At 35.9% G+C, this 22,988-nt stretch overlaps 1 protein-coding gene across 3 annotated transcripts in view; it reads right to left on the bottom strand.

The window, feature by feature from the left end:
* DMD (dystrophin) overlaps positions 1-22,988 on the bottom strand; it is a 1,232,979-nt gene that overhangs the window by 277,036 nt on the left and 932,955 nt on the right. For all 3 annotated transcript variants that reach the window (XM_075717957.1, XM_075717963.1, XM_075717968.1), the window contains 2 exons: positions 12,124-12,335; positions 5,057-5,211 (listed from right to left, as the gene is read on the bottom strand). In XM_075717957.1, the coding sequence (XP_075574072.1) occupies positions 5,057-5,211; positions 12,124-12,335 (367 nt within the window). The remainder of the gene's footprint in view (positions 1-5,056; positions 5,212-12,123; positions 12,336-22,988) is intronic.

Here is a 22,988-nt window from a genome sequence, read left to right as displayed (position 1 = left end):
AGCAGCCTTTGCAATTTTAAATTAGTATCCATTGTTAAGCTGGTGTAAATAACAAGCTTCAGCATGGCATCTTGGTTGTAAAAAAGCAATCACTCTACTTATCTACTTTCCTGAGCCTGGCAAAATTATTTCAAAAAACAGCCAATAGATCACCATAACATGACAATAAAAATAAAAATTACCATCCTATGGTTTCTTTGGGAAAAAAAGAAAAAAATACATCTGAAAATGACATATTGTTGTCTTCATCTGAAGTCTCACATTTGCAATGATTTCTTGCTCACACCCACATGAATGCAGCTCTACAGCCAGGACAACAACTGCAGGCAGAGACATGTAAACAAACTTCCCATATAAAAAAGATACCCATGGCCACTTACATTTTTAATTTAGTTGTTTCACTGTGCTCAAAGCAAGTGTGCCTGCACAGGGAGGTATAATAGCTTTTCGTATGCATGGAATTATACCGATTTTAAGAATGTGGACCAACCTTCAAAGCAATAGAAGAATGGAAAGGAAAAGGCTGAGTTTGCCTGGAGAACCTAGAAGATGGGAATGTTCTTTAAAGTAAAACATACTGGGAATTCTGTCCTTCTTGACTTTAGCAGTCACAGCCTAAATGAGCAAATAAACTCTTCAGAGATGGCTCCCAGAAAGGTCTAGCTACTGAAACCAACCATGAATCTTCAGTATAACTTAACACATTTCATACTCCTGGCTGTTGCTGATGTGTAAATGCAGTTTTTCTCACCCAGAATGCAATTCAACTGTAACACAAATGTGATTACTTCCACAAGTGCCATAAAGCAAAGTAGTATTAGGACAGGTACAGTATATTAAGAAAGCGTGTCTCCAGCACAATGGTCAAGCTCTTTCTGTGCAGGCAATAAAATTATACTTACAAATATTATGTACAGATAAAGTTTACATTCTAACAATTGTATTTTTACAACAAGCAACCACTGACAAGGAAAGGTTTGTTGCTCAAGGACCAAAACTAGATTATGACCTTTTTCACTCTTATACTTACTGCTATATTATGCATTTACATAGGAAACAAATATGCATCAAACTTTTGTACTGTTTAGGTCCTTAGTTTGTTTGGCCATTTGCATTTCATACTGTCCAGCTGACATCAACATCAAGGTGTTTGTACAACTGGCTGCGTTAGAGAATTAACACCATTATTAGATAAATTTGGGAGTTGGTATCTCAGACGTTTCAAATACATTGTCTAGAAACTAAACTCCTTGCCACTCCCTCTCTAACCCCCTACAACTTAAACTAATAACAACAACATAAATCTAGTTCTATATTGGTTCTTCACTGCTCATACCCTGTAGTGGGGTGGGGGGGAAGTTACTTTTTATGTTTTGACTGATGTGTGTGTACTGTATGTTGTCTCAGGAGGCAAAAATAAGCATCTGGAGCAGTGAAAGCTCTTAACATCTACTGTGCAGCCTGAGTTCTGTTGAACTTGAGCATAGGAACTGGTGGGCGATGCAAATATTTGAAGATGCCTGTTAGACAGTGATAGGTTGGAGTCCTAACCAGTTGTCAGAGTTTGTTATGTAATTATTGTGATAATATATGCTCCATTTAAGAAAGATCCAAGTCCCTTTTTATCTTAATATTTAAGTCAGTGAAAAATAAACACATCTGGTGGATTCCCAGGAAAGGAACAAATTTAAGCAAGTATTTATGTTTTATGTGATAATTCACATAAAATATGAGTGCCCACAAAAAGAAGGATTAACATAATAATACCATAACAAATTTTTTATATATACTAAATTTCTAATGGTTACTTCCTTCATCGTATTTTTTCCTCTTGAGAACACTTTAGATCATCTGTTAGATTTATTTTTGTTAATACAAACGATACAGATTGCTTTCTCCTTAAATGCCTCAGCTTAAATAATACAGTTATTTCTTGAAAAGTCAATGCTTCTAAAGAGAAGAGGGAGAGACCTGTTTACAAGTCACTCTGGCTTTTGCCAAACTGATTAGTTCATGTGCTTTTTAGCGTATCTTTGCAGTATTGAGAACAACAAAAATTAAAAAGTGGTGAGTGAAAAAAGTGAAGCAACCATCAAGCACTCACCAACTTGGCTATTGAAGGAGTTAGAATGTTATTCCTTATAGTTCAATGTTATAAAACAGAACCATAAGGCAAAGGGTAAACACACAGCAATCAGCTGCAAATCTACTTAAGCAAAACAAAACACAAGCTGGCAGATGTTGCTTTAATGACTAAAGTACTTGCTTTGGCTGAACTATTACCAACAGGCAAAGTGGAATTTTACTGCTGCTTGCCTGCCTGTTGTTTTACTAATCTGGTTCATGGAAAAGGAGGCTTCACATTTTTTATACTAACACACAATTCTGATATTAATGGCAGGTTAGAGGAAAACCAGTTCAAAATAATGTAAGCTGCTCTTAATTTTTCTTTTTAAAAGAAAGTATCCACAAAATACTTAGGCCATTTAAATTAAGGATATAGGGAGAACAAACCAAAATCTTTAGCAGAATGTTTCCTCTCGGCACTCAAGACACATACAAACATTGGGATATATTTCTACATCACTGTGAGGTCACTGAATCACCAGAGCAGTACTTCCTCATGATCTAGATGAAAATAACACTCATGGACATATTTGAAATCATTGCATACACATCTCAGTGGAGAACTACCCTTTCTTGTAGCCTGTGACAAACAGCTCATGTGTCTCCGTTCTACTGAGCAAATATTCTCTTACTGTTCAAAAGATCCCCAAAACCACAAAGAAAAAATTTGTTTTGCTCTATACAATAACCTGAAAGCTGAAGTATAGAGGGAGTGGGGAAAAAAAAACCCAAAACAAATAAAAAAACCCAAACCAGAACAAATTGGTATTTAAGTCATCCAAAGGCACATGGACTCCATCTTTTCCTTCCACCAAGCTGCTTAACTAAGGAAATCTAGGAGGTTCTTTCAAGACCTCACTCAGGAACTGTTTGATGAGCAAAAGGTCTGGCTACTGCTTCCAACAAACCTGAAAAATCTACAGGTGCAGAAAATCTTCCAAGTACAAGTCTTTGGCTGACTTGAGGTCCTTAGTACGTCCATATTTATCAATGTCTTACAAAAGACAGATAGAAATGTGATACAGCCTTTAAAGAAGCTTATCAACTACTGGTTGCAGCATGCTTCTTTTTCAAGTTCCTAAATCATGAGAAGTCTTACAAAAATTGTATACAAAACACTGAATTAAAAAAAAAAAATAGTAGAAAGGTAGTAAAGTCATACAACCAAAAACTAGGAAATTCTAGTTTTACAGTTACCTGTTCAAGCATAATCCTATCCTTTTGTAGTTCTTAATGGGAAATGTCAACTCAGTCACCTAAACAGCTCTCTTCTAAGACATAAAACATTTACTACAGTAATTCACCTAACACAAGCAGTGAAAAAGTCTGTGGGTTTTGTAGAAGGTTGCAAGGAGTGTGTCCTGAAGAATTTGTACTCTCTGTTAGCCTAGTACTTGGTTGACTCCATGCAACAATGGCAATTCTCACATTTAGGCAACATTAGAAACACCTGGGTTTGTGCTTGAAGCATTAACAGGTCTAAAGATGCACTTTTAGCTACAATTGCTACCTGAGCATCCACAGCAGCTACAGACATATCCTGGACTTCAGGATTACAAAGCCATCTCACTGAACAGGGGTTGTAGTTCTACATACAGACAAAAGCAATTTTCTTCTGTTCTCCCATCTAATCCTTTTAAGCTACTGATTTTACCTACTCATGGGGAATAGTTTTAAGCATTAGACACCCAGCTTTTCTCATCCACGAACAGATGTTCTCCCCAGCCTGTTTGTCAGACCACAGAGAGCAAAACATTTTTTCTTAAAAATATGGCTACTACTAATAAAGCTAAAATGGCTAGTACTATAACAGGAAAAATGCAAGCAGATATTAACTGAATGTTTATACTAATTTCTCAGTTTAGTTATTGCTCTTGTTAAAAAAAAAAGACTTTCAAATTATTAATGTGGCTTTCTTTTAGTGGACATCAATAGCATCTCTTCTCTCATTTGAATGGGATCTTAAGTCAGTGGCAAGTCTGTTTCAGAAAAAATGCTGTTAAAGTGACTCATTCATATGAATATCAAGTTCATTAAAAAAATAAACAAAAAGTGGGAATAAATTTCTGTAGTCATCAGTGATTTAAGTAACTGCCATTATGCAAGAAGATCTCCTGAATTTATTGCATATTTAACTAAGCTGACTTTTCTGGTCTTGTTCATAGACTTTAATTAAAAACATGTTAAGATCTAATTCAGTTCTAGTTTCAGTTATAAGCTATAAAACTTAATCCAAGATACTGATTAAAACAACTTTGATTTAATTTTTATGTACCTCATCTAATGTGCAATGATTTAAAATTCTTACTACTATAAAGAAAGTAATTTTTCTCCTGCAATATGTTCTGATCTATAGATTGCATATTGGATGATTTACAATTTGGTGGCAAGCTGCAAAAATTGCTTTTAGTAAGGAATTGGTATCTAAACTAAACACTGCAACACTGTGAAATGTAATCAAGAATGTGATCAAAGATCTAATAAAAACTTCCTTGACTAGAGATTTGCTTCAAAGGTACAGGATAACATGTTCTACTTTGAACCTGCTTCAATAGGATACGTTTGTAATTTTCAGATTCAGTGTATGACTCAAAATCACTATAATGACTGTGATGTGAAGGTAGTACATAGAAATATGGACCACTCATTTTAAATATTTAAAATATATAACTTATCAACTGAAGCTAGTTGGCAACTGGTTGCAGCAGAGGAGAATTGGCAGGAGGCAAAATTTTATTTGAGAGAATTAAATGGCATTCCAAAGACACATTTCCAAAAAATATGACAGAAGAGTCATCATCATTCTTTCCTTTCTCACTATAATCATGTCATTTTCAAAAGTTACATCTTCTATAATCTCCAACCAAAGCTGGACAATGAATGTTAATGAAGTTTAACAACAAATCTAACAGCAGAATTTATATCCTACCTCTTATTAATGGCAGCCCATGTCGCATTAATGTTATCTGTTATCAGTTCTACTTTTCTGGTGTCATCTGCTGAATAGTCACGGAGCAGCTTAAGTGCCATGTCATTTGCCACATCTACATTTATTTGCCATTGTCGTATTTCTTTTGAAAATTGCTGAAGTAAAAAGAGAAAGAAAAAGAATAAACCTCAGATCACCTTAAAATGATCACACACATTGTATGATTATTAGAGAAGAAGATTAACAACTTATACCATCAATATAAAAAAAAGAAAAAGGACTTCCTCAGATTTACTGCTAAGGTCAGAGTCTTTCTAAATGTTTCAGTTCTTTTAGTCATAAGACCATAGGACTAATTCTGATCTCTGAGGGACCAAGCAACAAAATCCTAAATGTCAGATAAAACATGAGAGCTCAAATTGATAAACACTGATTAGAATGTTGATTATTCTTTTCTGAGACACAAATAGATGGATGCATTATTATGTATTATGCAAACAATCACTATTTGTGATGTTGAATTACACTGAGATGGAAAAGATAGTGAAATAATATGTTCTATCTAATTTTCTTTTTTATACTGTGAATTAATACTGAGAATTGCACAATTATACCTGTGTTTTCACTTTTTAAAATTTATTTTAGCGCATTGTTTATGTAATTAGTGCCATCTACTGGAACAGCACTAAATCTGCAATACAGCAAAATACTACTGGTAAACCTATCAATATCTTTATAATGCTAATTTATGCTTCTTAGTATTAAGAAAGCTTTTTAAATCTTGGTCATTGGTTTTTTTTCCCCTTTCCTCTCCTCTTTCTTCTCTCCTCTTTTTATTCTCCTCGTCTCTTCCCTCTCCTCTCCACCTGGTCACTACAGAAGCAAACCAGGAAATCCAAGAACACTCATTCAGTCAGCAACCAGCTCCCATGCGTGTTTCCCATTAGTCTTTTTCTCAGAGCAAATTTCCATATAAATGCACTGAAGTTGCAGATTTAATCCATAATGTGTAACAACAAAATGAAAGAGCAAAGATAATCGATGGTCTACTTGTACTTTTGTACTAGGTGAAGACTACAATGCAAGTAAGAAAAAAGTTTGTATTTATAAATAGAAACAGTAAGTTGCATGTAAACATTAGAAACTATTGGCAAAAGAACAAACAGTAAGGTTTGACTGTCTTTATTGTTGTGCTTTAACACACAAATCAGGGAATGTCTGTGAAGAAAAGATAGTTTTTTCCTTCTCAGTCTCCCAAAGCAGTATTCCTTTTGAATTCTTGACTCAGATAAGGAATTCTCCACACAAAGATGAACTTAAATATGTAATCCCTGATTAAAGAGTCTAAATACCTAAGTAAAAATAAATACATTTTGAATATTTTGTGCACTTTTGTTTTCATCTCAGAAACTCTGTAAGTTGATTTTGGTTAAGATTGGGACTGAAACGTACTCAACCTTTGAATAGAGTCCAGGTGGAATTTTGGGGGGTTTTGATTTTCCCCCCAAAATCTTACCTGTTAAAAAGCTGCTTCAACATCTCTAGGTCCTCTCCATAATGTAAAAATGAAACATGTATTCCCTCTCTTTCCTGTGTCATTCCGTCATGAGAGGGCAGATCACTCTACTAGTGTGAAGCAGATAACATCAGGTACTAAGACAGCAACCTGATTATCTGTTTTGAACAAGGGATCTTTTTTCTACCAATCAAACATTAGGAAGGGGCTACTAACCCCCACTCCCAAAAACCATCTGAACATGTTATGGTTAAGGTCGCTTAAGCTGAAGCTGCCTAAACAATTTTCTGAAGTCATTCTCCTGTGTGAAGTATGGAGATGTAGTCAGGAGAGGTGATAATTTTGTGGAAAACCACTACCATTCCTTTGGAGAAGATATAGGCAGGTGGCTGTTTTGGAAATAGTCTGCCAGTTGAGCTCCTTTCCTGCCAGAATTATATATAATAAATATATAAATGTTAATATTTACACACATATAATAAAATATATAAAAACAAAAATAAATGAATTCTACAGTAATTATCATTCCAGTTTTGTAGGTCAATAGCAAGTATCTATTCTAGGTCTATCCATCTTTATTATACACTACCTTTCTCTTTGTTTAAAATTATGCATGCATACAGCTATTCTTTTTCCAGCCAAAGAATCACAGCAGACAGACTATTCACTGCATTACATAGAAAAGTTACCATAACATTTTGTCTGTATTGTAAATTAATGACCTGTAAACTTTACTGAGAAAATAAGTTCTTTTTGCCCAGTCCCATGTGAATATAAATGACCTTATAAAACCTTCCAAAGCCAGTTGTATAATAAAAATATGGAAAGATACATTACAAGGCTATTTCCAAAAGTGTTGTTCTCACCATTAACTTCAACATTAATCCATTATCTTCCTGACATTACAACACTAGATCACTCAGGAAAGAAATGATGAATATAGAGAGCTTTGCCGACAGAAACAATTTGTATTTTCTACTTTATTGGAAATTGGTATGTAATTTTTCAACAACTTTGAGGAGTGCATGCCTTGCTTCAACTTTGCTCTGTGTGCAGACACCGAGAACAAAGTGTTGTGGTAAATGTTTTAACTGTCTGTCCTACCAGAGGCCCATGAACTCCTATCTTACATGACAATAAAGAACATTTTAGAATTAAATTCTTGGCATTAGGGTTTTTTTCTCTTTTCCTTTTTTTATTTTTAGGTCTCATTTATCTTTTAGCTACTTAATGACATGTTTGATTTTTTTTTTTTAAAAAGGAAAATGCTTCATTACCTTAATTTAATTTTGACATTTTTTAAAGCATTCTCTTTGTTTTGTCTGTGTCATCACTGGAATTTGCTCAGTTTATTAAAAGGCTTAAAGAATTAAGGCTGTGCATTTATCATGTTACTTAGGTATAAATTTATTTTTAGTTTTTAATTAGAAGACATTAGTTGATATTAGGAAGAAAGTCTGTGTAATTAAGGATCCTTGATTAAAAACAAGTAAGGAAATTAGAGCTGGGCTTTCTTCTATCCCAGGATTGCCCAGTGGAACAAAATAAATGACGCACAGAAGTTCAAATATAGCAATATGTATGTACAGCATCATCCAATTCTGAGCATGTAAATCTCACACTAAGCAGGTGTATATATCACAAATCTGAAAAATCAGGCTGTCTTTCTGTCCTTTTTCTGTATATCTACAGTGTGCTTTATTTATATACTTAAAGAATTTTTTTTTTTTAATCAAGGAATTCTATTTCAGTGTCTGCATCATCGTCAATAACATTAACTTAATGGTTAATTGTTTTACTAAAATCAAAGCAGTACACTGTCAGCCATGGAATAATAAAAATACACAAAATGCTGAGACTGTACGTCAACCTATATTGGTACATAGGGAGTGGCAAAAGAGTACCTAGCAAGTTACTCCCCTGCAAGAAGAAGACAAAGGCAAGCAAGATAGCCTCAGTCTTATCCACAAATCCAGGGCATAAAGTTCACTCCCCAGGCTATGCCAGTGGAAGGTTGCCCGGCCTCTTGAGTCCCATCAGAGCAGGGGATGTAATTAGACTGCTATTTAATTTCCTATTTAGATGAACAACAAATAGGCGGTCAATGAAGGAAAGGAAGGAAACCTTGTCTCCATGCCTCCTCTTCAATTTGGCCATTCCAGCTAAACTGGTACAGAGGGAGAACAGATGCCTCACTAGCTCTCACGAAATCAAGGAGCCAAGGAGTCAACTGACAATCCTAGCAGGTTGGATTTTTTTAACATAAGCTCAGTATTGTATTAACAAGAGACTAGTTTTACACTAGCTTATGTTCAGATGACTTGGGGATGGAAAGGAGCTGAAATGTGACTGTGTACTATTTATGCACCTATAAATACTGTGTTATTTCCTTCAGCCTGCTGAGTTAACCATTTGCAGTCATCACTTAATAAACAAAAACAAACAGGGCTTTAATGGGTAGACTCCCGTTGGACAGCATGTCATATTCTGATTCTCTGCACCTAACCCCAGTACTTAGAATTTAGTTCTCAAATATAAAACTAAAAAAATACAATGAAACAAATGCTTTAATCCTCTGCAAATTAGCTCTGAATTAACTTCTGATTCAAAGGAAAAATATTTTTAATTATCAGCTATATGGTACTCGGTTATGTTTCTTTTAAATATCAGAAACAAATGTGTCAAATTCTATTGAAAATACCATTGGCCAAATACAAGCCAGTTACAGATTTTTGTTTTATGCTGGTATTGTAAAAAAATAAATAATCAAAAGGCTGGCATTGCTGAGGTTACCGTTTACTCACGTGTGAGGATGCACTAACAGAAAAGCATTAACACAAGCACTGACTAAAAGTTCACTTAGAGCAGAGAGGAACTTTTGCATTGACTCAGCTGTCTTTCGGCAGACCTATAATGTTTAACAAACAAATCGCAAGAACACTTGGTGACTACTTTGTTACACCAAGCTGTGCTGAGATACAAAGCTGACAAAATGAATATGTCTGAAGAATTTATTTAAGACTCACACTAACCTCTCTCTTTCCCTCAACACAAATGAATAGGAATGCCATCTTTATTTTCACCAGTGCAACAGCAAGCCAAAAGACAGCATGCTTAATCTACATATTCAGGGGACAACATCAAAATATATGTGTTTGGCACAGAAGCCTGGAAAGCATTTATTTTGAGGACTTGATGTATTTCTAGGTCCTTCAGTTTAGATAATACTATACAAAAGAAATATAAAGCTGCTAAACACAAAAAAGATTTCCATTTTCCTTAGAATTCATGACCCCTTATCTTAAGCATGAATATAACAGCTGATGCTGTCACATCTGAGAAGTTTTCATGAGGGATTTGACACAGTCAGAATTACTGGCAGACAAAGATAATTCCTGTAGGAAGGCTGGTACAAAACAAAGAGGAAAAAAAAGAAGGAAAAAAGAAAAGACACCCCCCTGCCCCATTCTTCCAGACTTGTGGGAGAAAGGCTAGGCAAAACCAAACAAATGAAAATAAACAACCTTGGAACTGTAGAGCTTGTTGATGTTCATATCATGACTAGGGCACAGCAAATTAAGATGGACTAGCTGTGACACTGAAATTATAATTATAGGCTAATGTCTGTAACTTGACACAACACGTCACATTGAATCCAGATGGTGATGGGCATGGCTGAAGATACTGATAGCCCAAGTGCTTGATCTCTTTTAAAGAAGGAGTGAAAAGAATCTATAGATATTCTTTCAAATACTCTGTTTATACATAGAGATACATTCTATGAATAAGTATACTAGTATACTTTATAACTTGGGGGATGGAGGAAAAGAAGGGCATATTCTTATTTCTCTTCTTGAAGAATATTGATCCAAAAAACCCCATCATTGTTTCAAAAAGCATACACACATACATGAACCTCATCTAAACATCATATATTCTTGTAAAAAAGTGGATGTAAAATCCATTTCTAAAACTATATTTTCAGTTGTTTTCCTAGTTAAGAAATTTGTGTTCAAGACATAAGACACTCCAGCACAATGACCTGTTTTTTTGTTAATTGAGTCTTTGCAGAGCTGGGACATTGACTTCGTTGAAGCCTTTTTTTTTTTTTTTTTTAAACTAAACACTGGGCGGAAGCCAGAACTCTGTCTCTGCAGAAAGACAGTGACAAATGGGAGTCCTCTACACTGAATGACAGTAGTATACATAATCTATAACTCTTTCCAATACATTAGGGAGTGATTGCCCTTGTTTACCATAATCCACCCTTCCCAAGCAATGACCCTTATGGTATAATCTTAAATGAGAAAACTTAACCAATTCCCAGCTGTAAAACAATGGGCTAATGAATGCTTTTATGCTTCTTACAGGCAAGTAAAAAAAACAAAAAAAAAAACCCCAAAACCCAAGCAAAAACCCCAACAGATTTTGTATCTACTTCTAAATATCAGAAAGGCCATGACTAACTGATGATGGAGATAGCTGAAGACCAATCATGCAGTTATACACATACTTTCTCTGTCGGCAAAACCAGTTGATGAGGACCTCACCCCACTATTCTTCACAGCAGTTCATTACCATTCAGCTGTGCAAATAAGACCGTTCTAAGTCTGCAAACTTTAACCAAACAGCTGAGTGGTAGGAGTTAAAAAAAATAAAAATCTGGTGGGCAGGAGAGGAGAACATATCAGAAAATATTTGTGTAACTATCCTCCTAAATAACTAAAATGTAACGTTCCACTAACATGGAGGCAGGACTCCCTTTAAGAGGCTGATCAACTGGTTCGTTTCAATCTTGTTTTTCCCCAACCAGAAAATGAGATATTATTAATCTGAAACAGCTGTTCTCAAAATTTCTTCATGAAGAATGTCACCTAAGTATGACTATTTCCATAACAAGAAACTTAAAAACTGATGCAACAGTTAGGGCATATTTGCATTGCTACTTGAGGTATAGCTCAGCTACATAAGTTAACTGAGGTGCACAGTTTAGCACCTGGAATGTGACAACATGTGTGCTAAGATCACAAGACCATCCATTTAATGGCTTTTGCAGTTAATAACCCTGCCAAGGTTGAACCCAGTGAGATTATCTTGTGGCAAATCTAAAATGCTTGATTTTCAAAATATCTCCACATAGCTTGTTATGATTCTTTTTTCCTCCTTTTGTTTTCTTAACTACTTCCAGATAACTTATACAGCTTCCTTATCAGTGCAGACAGACATACCAATGCTACAGGATTTCCCAGTCTGCAGTACCAGTGCCTCAGCTGAGGCTGTTGTACACAAGAGATGAGAAATACTTGTGCTGAAAAGGTAGGTATTCCTCCTGCAATATCAGCCAGCTATTTCTTATGACTGATAAGATCAATTTCATTCAAGGATTACATGACACACATTTTAGACTTTGTAAGTTAATTTCTTTCTTGTTTTTTGTGGGAAATAAGGTATAAAGAGGTTGTTCTTAATGTTCAGTGTCCAAGAGTTAGAGGACTTTTTCTTTAACAATCTAATTAACTCAAGCAGAAATATTTTAATTCTCAGTAGTGACCTTAAGCTCAGTGTTCTGCTTTTTCAGAGCTTCCACGGTGTAGGAAATTTCTTTCCACGACTCAAGCTTAGCTTTTGCTTGTTCAAGAACCTGCTCAGCTTCTCGTTTAGCTTCTAGCCACTGTGTTGAATCCTTTAACATCTCATGAAGCTGCTGTCTCCGGCTTTGGAGGTGTCCATGCACTTCATCCCACTGGGTCTGTATCTTTTCAACTGGTGAAACACAAAGGAAAAAGAAAGCTGAGTCATTTAAAAGCTTTTTCTTTCTTTTTTTTTGGGGGGAGTAAAAAATAATATTTAAATCTTTCTAGAACTGACCATATTAGAGAGTTTTTGTACTTTTAAGCTACAATTGCAACTAAGTTTAGTTTAACAAAGAAGAACAGATAAACTGCTTTGGGTCACACAGTATGACACTATGGTACACAGCATGTGTTTCGATGCATATGCAGCCAGAAATGCCAGGCTCATGCCTCAAAAACGATTATGAAACAAGATCACATTTGAGAAAAAGCATCAGCAATAATCTTTCATTCTTACCAAAGCAACACAAGGTTTAATATTTTCTGAAGAACAAGTCCTTTAGGGACTTCAGTAATATTAGTTAAAGATTTATTGCAAGATATAATTAATGGCTATACTTTCTTATTTCATTAAGGTAAATGTTACCAGACTGCAAAGATTGTCTAAAAAACTTTCTCACGTGTTCATGTTAATTATAAAATAACAATTAGCTTTATCCACTATTTGAAAGAAATGTGATTCATGGGAACTTAATAATCACTAAAATCACTGATACTAAGTGTTGGCTAGCATCCAGCATCAGGCTCGTCCATTGTAGCATAAAAACATCAGGAGACCTAGCCGTCCAAGCAGTTGAAGTTTGACAAAAAAGAACTAAAACCAAACCAAAAAAACAAAACTCCACAAACAATAAAATCCGTGCACTGCATGAAGAAATAGGCATTTTTTTAATATTTTGGTTTTAATTCCCCGAGGTTAGTCAGCAAAAACTACATTCTCAATATTTTCTTGAAGACTGCCTCACTACATTGAAAATTTACAGGTCTTCTAAGGAGGGGAACAGAGACTCCTAGAGTACTCAGAAAGCAATTGAAATTATCATCGAGCGGTAGTTCCAACACTGCATCTCTCACTGCAGGGTTGATTCCAGAATGGTGCAGGCTAAAGACTAAAGAGATGAGAAACGCTTCAGCAGGGAAAGGAGACTTCTACCTATCAGTGTTCTTCCTTCTTCCAGAAGAAGGGATAAAGATCTTTCCATGGACTCAGATGAGGTTTAGAGAAAGAGAAGAAAATCTTTCAGCATCCCCTGCACAAGCCTAGGGAGAAAAACTGTGAGTAAACACATATAGCAGCATGTTCAAGTCAAAGGCAATGCAAAAGGAACTGAAGAAACAAAACTGGAAAACACAAAGCACAATCAGAGCTAAGCAAGGATAGCCTAAGGCCCAAATACTTAAATTTAATCTGAAGCAAAACTAACCCCTTATTTTAGAAAGCCGTATACAAAGGTCACAAAACAGCAACTCATTTCTGTGCCCTATCTGGATGAGGATTTCTGATGTAAGCTTTAGGGTGTACTTGAAGTAACAAAGAGATTATGGTCTACAGGAAAGGTGAATAACAGAAATGTTCTTGAACTGCTCAAGTAAAATTTCTGTGCTATGGCTACAGCATGTGGCTCAAGAGTTGTTGTATTGGGTTTGCATGGCAAGGTAGCAGGGGGGCTATAGGTGTGGCTTCTGTCAGAAGCTGCTGGAAGCTTCCCCTATGTCCAACAGAGCCAATGCCAGCTGGCTCCAAGATGGAACCGCCACTGGCCAAGGCCGAGCCAATCAGTGACAGTGGTAGCACCTCTGTGATAACATATTTAAGAAGGGGAAACAAAAAAATATGACTGGGTCACAAACAGCAGCTGGAGAGAGGAGTGAGAATACGTGAGAGGAATGACTCTGCAGACACCAGGTCAGTGCAGAAGGAGGGGCAGGAGGTGCTCCAGGTGCCGGAGCAGAGATTCCCCTGCAGCCCGTGGGAAGGACCCACACTGGAGAAGTTCATGTAGGACTGTCCCCCGTGGGAGGGACCCCACGCTGGAGCAGGGGAAGAGTGTGCGGAGTCCTCCCCTGAGGAGGAAGGAGTGGCAGAGACGACCAGTGATGAACTGACTGCAACCCCCATTCCCCATCTGCCTGCGATGCTTGGTGGAAGGAGGTAGAGAAAATCAGGAATGAAGTTGAGCCTGGGAAGAAGGGAGGGGTGGGGGGAAAGTGCTTTAAGATTTAGTTTTTATATCTCATTATCCTGCTCTGATTTGACTGGTAATAAATTAAACTGATTTTCCCCAAGTCAAGTCTGTTTTGCCCGTGACAGTAATTGCTGAGTGATCTCCCTGTCCTTATCTTGACCCACGAGCTTTTAGTTATATTTTTTCTCTCCCCCGTCCAGTTAGGAAGGGGAGTGATAGAGTGGCTCTGGTGGGTACCTGGTGCCCAGCCAGGGTCAACCCACCACAGTTGTGCTTGAGATCCAGGGGACAAAGACTGCCCAAACAGTTTCCACAGTGTTGCTGGCATATAGGCAATAGCTGCCACCTATTTCTTGCAAATAACTACTAGAGCGCCTTCGCCCTTAGACTCTGAGACATTCAGTGTGTTATCTTTTGATTCTTGGCAACCTGGAGATTTTGGTACATAGGTGACAAAAGTATAATAGCTTGTTTATGTCAGCTGTCCATGAAAAAGCCCTACAAAGATCCCACCTGTTTTTGTTTTATCCTAATTTTCTTTGTTTGTTGTTGTTGTTGGGGTTTTTTTTTGGGGTGGGGGAGGGAGAGGCGGGGATTAAGAGATGAATGAAAACTCTGTCGCAGAACTGCTTCAAAAGACAACTGGGTCTACAACTATATTAATTCTTCATAACAGCTGCTTTAAATAAGAAATGATGATATTTCTTATCAACAACAACAACAAATATTTATAGATGGATCTGTTCCAGAATGCCTTGTGAGGTTTGTATCTGAGTAAGACGTTAGCATTCCTTCTCTAGGGACTGTGCTTTTCTCAGCAAGACTGAGTTTGTCATCACATACCAAAATCCTGGGATTCCATGATGACCAATTCTCCCACCCAAGAGAGGAATGAGTCAGCATAATGAAAGCTGTATTCAGGACATCTCAGGAGCCCATTTACACAAGTGACTATGAATACACAAGCTTCAAATCTATGAAACACATTTCCTCGTGAAAATGCTTGGGTTATCTCCCCCAAAAAGGGAAAAGGAAAGCTTCTGACATGGATACTTAAAAAATAACATGCATAATAGTTTTGCTTTATTACAGACTGGAATTGAAGAGTTCAGGAAGTTACTAGGTAATCTGAACCAAAAAATTAAAATGTTGTTTTCTTGAACCAGTGAGTGACAAAACCCACTTAACAAAATACTTCAGTTGGGGATAAACACACCATGGCATCTACATAATTAATCTGGCCTTTCTGAGCCAGAATATACCAGAGAGTGCAGTACTATATAAGACAAAATAGGTAGAGATAATTTATTAGAGAGGCTTTTATAATTATGACAACATTATTTAGTTTAAGGTAACATAAAAATCCCTTCATTACTGTAAGTTTACATCTTCTAAATGATGCTCCCATTTGAAAGCGGACTATTGACTGTTTGTTGAATAACAAAAACCCTCAAGCCTCTAAAGCTTAAAATATGAGAATTCACTTCCAGAATGTACTGAAAACCAGTGTAGATCAGCGACTTGTTAGGAGGTATTTTGCTCCTGTGGATACTCTGTAGTGGGACGTTTCCCACAGAAGGAAAGGTGAACACTACTTACAGATTTATGCCAAACAAAAAATTCCAGAAAACGCAGTTTGAGTGTATATTGTGTTAGAACTGATCCCAGTAACCCACAAATGCCTCACCTGCAGCTAATGAGTTACTGACTGCAGATGAGAAAGGTCAGAGAATTGCTATTAAATAATGTCGATGGACAGTAGAAGACAATTTTTAAAGTATTCTGAACATCATGGGGGTTTTGTGCAAGGCCACTGGAGCATATAAAAGGCTTTCTCTGACTGGATACTAACAGGAATATGTTTATGAAAATATTTAAGAGTTTTATAAGATAGCAATGAGGAATCTCAGCAGAAAGTTCTTTCAGGCTAACACTCTGTCTATAGCCTTGGAAGGGTTATTTCTGCTCACATGACTTTATAAAATCCTTAAGGTTACAATGAACATATGGGATTCAGCAGAGGGAAAATTAATTTCTTCTGAAGTCCAATCACCCTTAACTGGAACCAGGAAGACAACCCTAGAAATAAGAAATAGAGTTCCAAAACCAGAAAAGTAGAAGAATCAATGGCACATGAAGCAATTCTTCCAGAAAAGGATTTGCCCAAGTTTTGGAGAACTAAAGAAAAAAAATTGATCACTACTTACTACCTTGAATTTAAGGCCTTCAATAAAACGTTCAATAAATTAAAAAATTACGTAAAACAAAACCAGACAAAAGGCTATTGCAAAGATTAAAAAATATCCTGAAACCTAAGCAAGAACTTAATATAGCTAAAAAAGTAAGCTTTTCCAGGGAAAAGTAATGTAATTGTCCTTACTGTACTCTGGATTATAATAGCATATTACCGAGATCAGACTCTGATCTTTACCTTTTATATATCATTGCACCTACGTACTGTGTTGACTACACATTGAAAATGCTTAGATAGACAGAACAAATGTAGCTCTATGTGCACTATTAATATCACTGAAGCACAAGAATTTTAAATAATTAGTAACAATGACAAAAGCTATTTTCCTCCATGGTTCAGCATCTTCTGAAGCACCTCAGTTTACATTGTTCATTACAGCTAAGTCCTATGCCTTCTCCATTTCAAAGCCTAATCTCTTTTTTAGTGTGGCACTCCCCCTTTGCATCCAATTTTCTTCCTTCCCCCCCGACCCCCCAAATTTAGCAACAGCACAATATTTTTATTGTAAGAATCAGTATCTCAAATTAATTCAAGAGGATTCTTAAGTATTCGGTATAGAATTTATTTACTAACCAATCTGCAAGGGGCAATCTGGAAAAAAGGATAACATTTTCTTTATAGACTTAAGGAAAAGGAAAAGAAGTAATTTAAAATCATTTTATCAATCCATGTGGCTATTAACTAGTTTAATTTGATAAAACCACAAAAATATTTGACAATTAACAAAGCTAAACTGAGTATCAGAAAGACAAAATACATACAACAGGTTATTTTCTGAAGTGAAACCCAAACCCCATCTATTTCCTAATCATAGCGCTCCAGGCAGAAGTCCTCACTGTACTTCACTTACACAAGTTTTGCACTTGCTTACTGGAAAATGTCCCAGCATGGTGCCAACTGCTCCCAGTTCAACACTGAACTCTCTCAAATGAATAATTTAGGGCATGGTGAGATTCTACCAGTATATAATTTCAAGATTGCTATTCAATTTCTTCTTTTCATCACTACTATTTGCTAGTTCAATAGTGATTATAGCACTAAGATGGACCAAAGAAATTCTCCTGAACTGACCACGGATTTAGTAAGTTATTGGAAGAAATAACAAAGCAGAAAACTGCATTTAAAGCAATCAAACACCACATAACTATTTTTCAATCCGGTTATCATTGATTTAGTACATTGAGGGAAGAACAATCTCAGTAAAGGAGACTGCAGGCTTAAGATTCAGTTTTGTTTATTAACAAAAATTTTTATACTGTTTTTTTCACCCTCTCGGTATAATAGAGAAACAACAAACAAAAATAAATCTCTTTTTCTTTGTTGAGAGTTCATATCATTGATAAAATACAACTCTCTTCACCAAGAGAGTTTGCTCTCTGCTGTTTATATACAACAGCAGTGGAAGCAACAGAAAATGAGTCTGACAAGAAGCTGTCAGTCACAGGAAGAATAATGTTAATGTTACTGTAAGTTACATTTAGCTTATGCAAAGATGAAAAAAGCAATCATTCAATGCCAGTTTGATAATTCCATTGAATCCAGTACACACTCCAAAAAAAGTGAACAAGTAAATGAATAGCAACAGAATTTGTGAGGTAGAAAACCTCCACTTTCCTTGTCCAACCAATTACTTAAACTGCACTCATTTTGCTCTGTAGGAGAGTGCTTTTCAAAAGCATTACTGTCAATATATTGACATTTCCTTATAAAAGTAATTTTTTCACTGTAGCTTCACAGATTTGGACACTAGAGGGACTAATGCAATCTGACCTGCTGCAGAACATAACTGGAGAACAGCAGAATTATGGACAGCTATAATTCATGTTACCAAAAGAAGCTACTGATGCACTGATATTCCTTAGCTGAAAAATGAAAATCATTTTATATGCATCTTTGAGTGTTTCAATTTACTTATACCTTGCAACAATGATCACGATGAAAAGATACACTGAGCTTGAAATCTAGCCAATGCTGAAAAATGACTTATGAATAGTTCATATTTTGTCATAATCTCTTGAATCTTAAGGGTTTTTTTCTCCCTCTCCTTTGTAGCAATATGAAACACCCAATGCACTGAAAGGAAAAAGAGCAATGGAGATCTTCATTCTTAGAGTACTGAGTAGCCTTTAAACGCTACGGCTGTACAGAATGGCTGTCACTCTTAAATAGAATGAAAGCATAAAGAAGAAAACATTTTACGTCCTCTGCCAATTGTAACAACTTCAGTTGTAAATGTTATGTGTAACAGGTTAAGAAATTGGTGGATGAGGTCGTTGTACTGCACTCAGAAAATCTTGCTACAGAACTGGATGCAGCCCTGGTCTGAACGTGGTTTGCACAGTGATAGGATGGCAAGCACAACACTTGATATGACAGTGCACCTACCAGCCAGCACTACAAGTAGAAGACAGCAAGCCACGGTAGCATGCAGAGTTAAACTGAGTGCCTGGACATTGTATTAGAAAATGCTGAAAACATAAAAACTGTAGATTTTTGGGAGTGACAGGTTAAAACCAGCCCAGGCCCAACATTGTCATTGGTTGCCCTGAAAGCATACTATCACAGCTTCAAAGTTGTCAATACGAGATCTTTTTCAAACATGTTACCCTGAAAATTACTCCTACATCGCCCTAGAGATTACTCTTACTTCTCCCTAGAGTTTAAGTCCTTTACAAAGTTGTTTTCAAAGATAAGTACACATTTTACACCTCATCTTTAAATAGTCTGTCAGCTTGGATTAATTTCTGTTGGAGTTGCAGCCCCATAATACACTTTTCTTGGAATGTTCTGGATAGCTGTTACATATTTCATCTTACTTCATATGCTTCTAGTTAATCTATACATTTATCCATATAAATTTTAGTTTAGTTAAACTTTTGTGGCTGTATAGAATATTAGTTTTTCCAATCCTAAAAATTTAAATGTGTCTTACTAAGGAGTGAGCAGGTTTTCTGAGAGGCTTGATGGAGAAACTAGAAAATATGGATTTAAACAGAAACATACCAAGTTACTGCACCTTTTTTACACTTTTCCCTTTCTTCCACTAAACAGTATAATTTCCCACATAATTGGGATAAACAAATTATGAGGAAAAAGAGATGTTTTTCATAGGGCTATAAGACCATTCTGAAGGCACAACAACCATGCACTACATGAAAGGCTTTCTGATGCTTTCCAATTTTGTCTCAGTTTTCTGTAAAGCACGTGAGTGGAATCACAGCTAAAACATCATTTAAGCTTTGTCTTATCTTGTGGTTACCTTGCTTTTCATTATTTTATTGTTCTAGGCAAATAAACCCAAACTAACTGGTTTTTTTTTCCCCCAAGAAAAGGATTCCATTAAAGTTCTCCATTTGTCAATTATTTCTTGCTGAAAGTGCTCTACCTTCTCTTCTGCTGCCTTCCAGAACAAGAGGTGTCTGACCTGAGTCTTACTCTTCAAGGAGGAATCACTTTAATGACGTCTATCATACAACATCCCTTGACAAAAGGATGCCTGCTCTGTTCTTATGAAGAATCATGAATCTGTCAGAGATCGGTCTAGGGAGAACATTTGGATAGTAGATGCAGAGTCAAAGGAGGATAAGTTTAAAACATTTATTTTCTAAACGCTGAAGTACTTAAGGAATTACAGGAACAGTTATAACATCTACTAAGTTGCTGCCTGTAGGCTCATCATGGAGTGGAGCTGGATAGGACAGAGTACACAGTAGAGAACAATTGGAGCCAACCTACTCAGACAGTAATTATGCTTCATCTGTCCCTCTTTATCTTTTCTTGTAAAGCAGTGTTTCTCTTAACCTTTTTCAGAGGCTTATAAAAGTCATACTTCTTAAACAATGACCTTAGAAAGTTATGGCAACAAGTTAACTAAATATGGAAAAACACTAATAATGTGTCATGTAAGACCTTTTATGGGTCCCTTAGATGGTCAGTAATGTGATGAGAGGATTTAGCCAATAAACACAAAATTAATGGTGGGGTGGCAACTTAGAATATCTAGCTTAATGTGAAGTCTGTCATTTATGCCAGTAAGATGTCAGATGTGGCTTTTATGCACCATTAATCTATTAAGGTATTTACAGAAAGATTATTCCTTATCATTTATGTATCATAATGTGTAGCGACTGATTTTTAAAAAAAGCCTATGACTTACAAAAGAATTAGGCAAAACAGAAAGTATGTACACAAATTAAGTTGCATATAAAAAACGTGAATACGTAATACCTGGAAAGAAAGAAAGGAACTGTAATCCTCTATACTATTGTGCAATATTCTTGTTTCTAATAACAGAAAAAAGGTATTACAAGGCAAACCAGGAAAAAGAAGCACTCAGAACATTCAGTTACTTTTCTTGGGTGATGAAGAACAATGAAAATGTACCTGAAAGACCCGTCAAGGCATGAAAGCCATGGGAGGAAGAATGTTACTTTCCTTGGCTTCTCAGAGGTTAAGAAAGATAGGCAATAAGGGAGATTTTAACAGACGTAAATGTGGTTTTTTTCTTAAAAAACACACAGAGTCATAATCTTATTTGGTAGTTTGATAATTTTGGGGGGTAATTAATTTTCTAACTATTGCAACTCTATGGTTTGATTTTGTTTTGTTTCACTAGGGTAAACCTATTTTTCTTTTATCTAAAAATCACTGCCATATGATCAAACTAATGAAAGGTCACTCTGTTCCTTTGGAAGCGTCAGATCAAACAGAATGAACTGAAAACTGCCAAGTGGTTTCCGCTAAGCATCAAGTGAATAATTTTTCAGCAATGTGAAGCATGCTTTATACCTTGCTATTGGGAGTGGGAGTTAGAGACCAGACTGAGCTGGTAGCACATCTAAAGAAATCAGTTTCTCATAACAAGCAAAAGGCAACTTCCTTGGCTGAGCACTGAGAAGGGCATGCAAGAGCTTATTATTTGGAAAACAGGTCCTTCAGAAAGCATTCACTGGTTTGTCAAGTTTTTATAAAAGTATTTATGTATATAACATTATCACCTCTCAGATGAAGTTTTCATGATCATTTTTTCACTAAATGAAAAAGGGAACAGATCATGGTATGCATGAGGTGGAAGAGCAATTGCTTTGCATTTTGAAATGTTATACAATCTGTAAAATTTTTATGTGAGAAATAAACACTTAGCCTAAAGAGAAGTAAGATTCTTTAGGATTTAATATGAAATAGGTAACAAACCTAAGTGTAGTTTTGCTAGAAACCTACAGAAACAAATAAAAAAATATATATGCATATATACACAAGTATTGACTAGGGAGATGGATAGACAGATTAGGGCATGAACTTCTGATACCTCTCTATTGCCATCAGAGCCTTAAGAAGTAGAGCAGGACATTTATGGAGAAATGGACTGCCACAGTCAGGCCCACTGCTCAGGCAGGATGCAGAGTCAGCAGAGATTCTTCCATGGCCCCAGCAGCAGAATGCATATGGACAAGCCACCAGAAATTAATTTTTTTTTTTCTGCAGAGACTCACATATTTGGATGATATAAAAAAATAACTTTTTAGTAACATTGTACTAACTGAAGAATCAGAGGGTTCCCTTGCTGGAATGATTTAATCATCTTTCAAAATGTTGGTTTTATTCAATTTCCTTTGTTGTACATAGAAAATACCTACTGCATTATTGAATTTAGCTACTTTCTTAAATATTCATCATATAATTATGAAGAGTTCCATTAGATTTAGAAACGATATTTAGACTGATGGAAGGTACCCAAACTGAAGCCACAGACTATGACTAATCTGATTAACTAGATGAGTGAATATGTAATCCAATCGTTTTAGTTTTAAATTTATAGAAAAGTTTTCAAAGAACTTAATAGGAAAAAATAATTAATTTCTGTCTTTTCTTAGGAATGTAATTATTAATCAGAAGTGACTAGGTATTTTAGTATTTATCTTTGCCCAAATGTCCATTAGTATTTTTTCTAGGATGTTGGATACTTAAGCTATTCAAGGGAAAATCATTTACAATTATGAATCTAATCTGTTCATGGGTGAAAGCATTTGTAATAATCAACCTCCCCACAAAATATTCAAGAAAACCTTTTTTCAGAAGAAATATGACTTGTCTGTGCCTGTATTTAAAAATAGCACATTAAATCAGTGAAATTATATTCTACTTTCCCTGAACATAAACAAGAATGCTATCAGCATTATTAAAGTACATCAGCTTTCATATACTAGTGCTTTCACAGACTTCCATACTTACTGATGCAAAAACATAATGGTAGGTCTGGCAGTTTAAGTTCTGAAATGTATGAAATTCATTAACTACCTAATGAAGCATACAGGCAATGAATTTCAGAATTCTTCATGCCACA

Source organism: Pelecanus crispus, chromosome 1, assembly GCF_030463565.1.
Source record: "Pelecanus crispus isolate bPelCri1 chromosome 1, bPelCri1.pri, whole genome shotgun sequence".
Classification (NCBI taxonomy): domain Eukaryota; kingdom Metazoa; phylum Chordata; class Aves; order Pelecaniformes; family Pelecanidae; genus Pelecanus; species Pelecanus crispus.
Note: the sequence above shows the minus strand (reverse complement) of the source record. Positions and strands in the feature narration are given on the sequence as shown.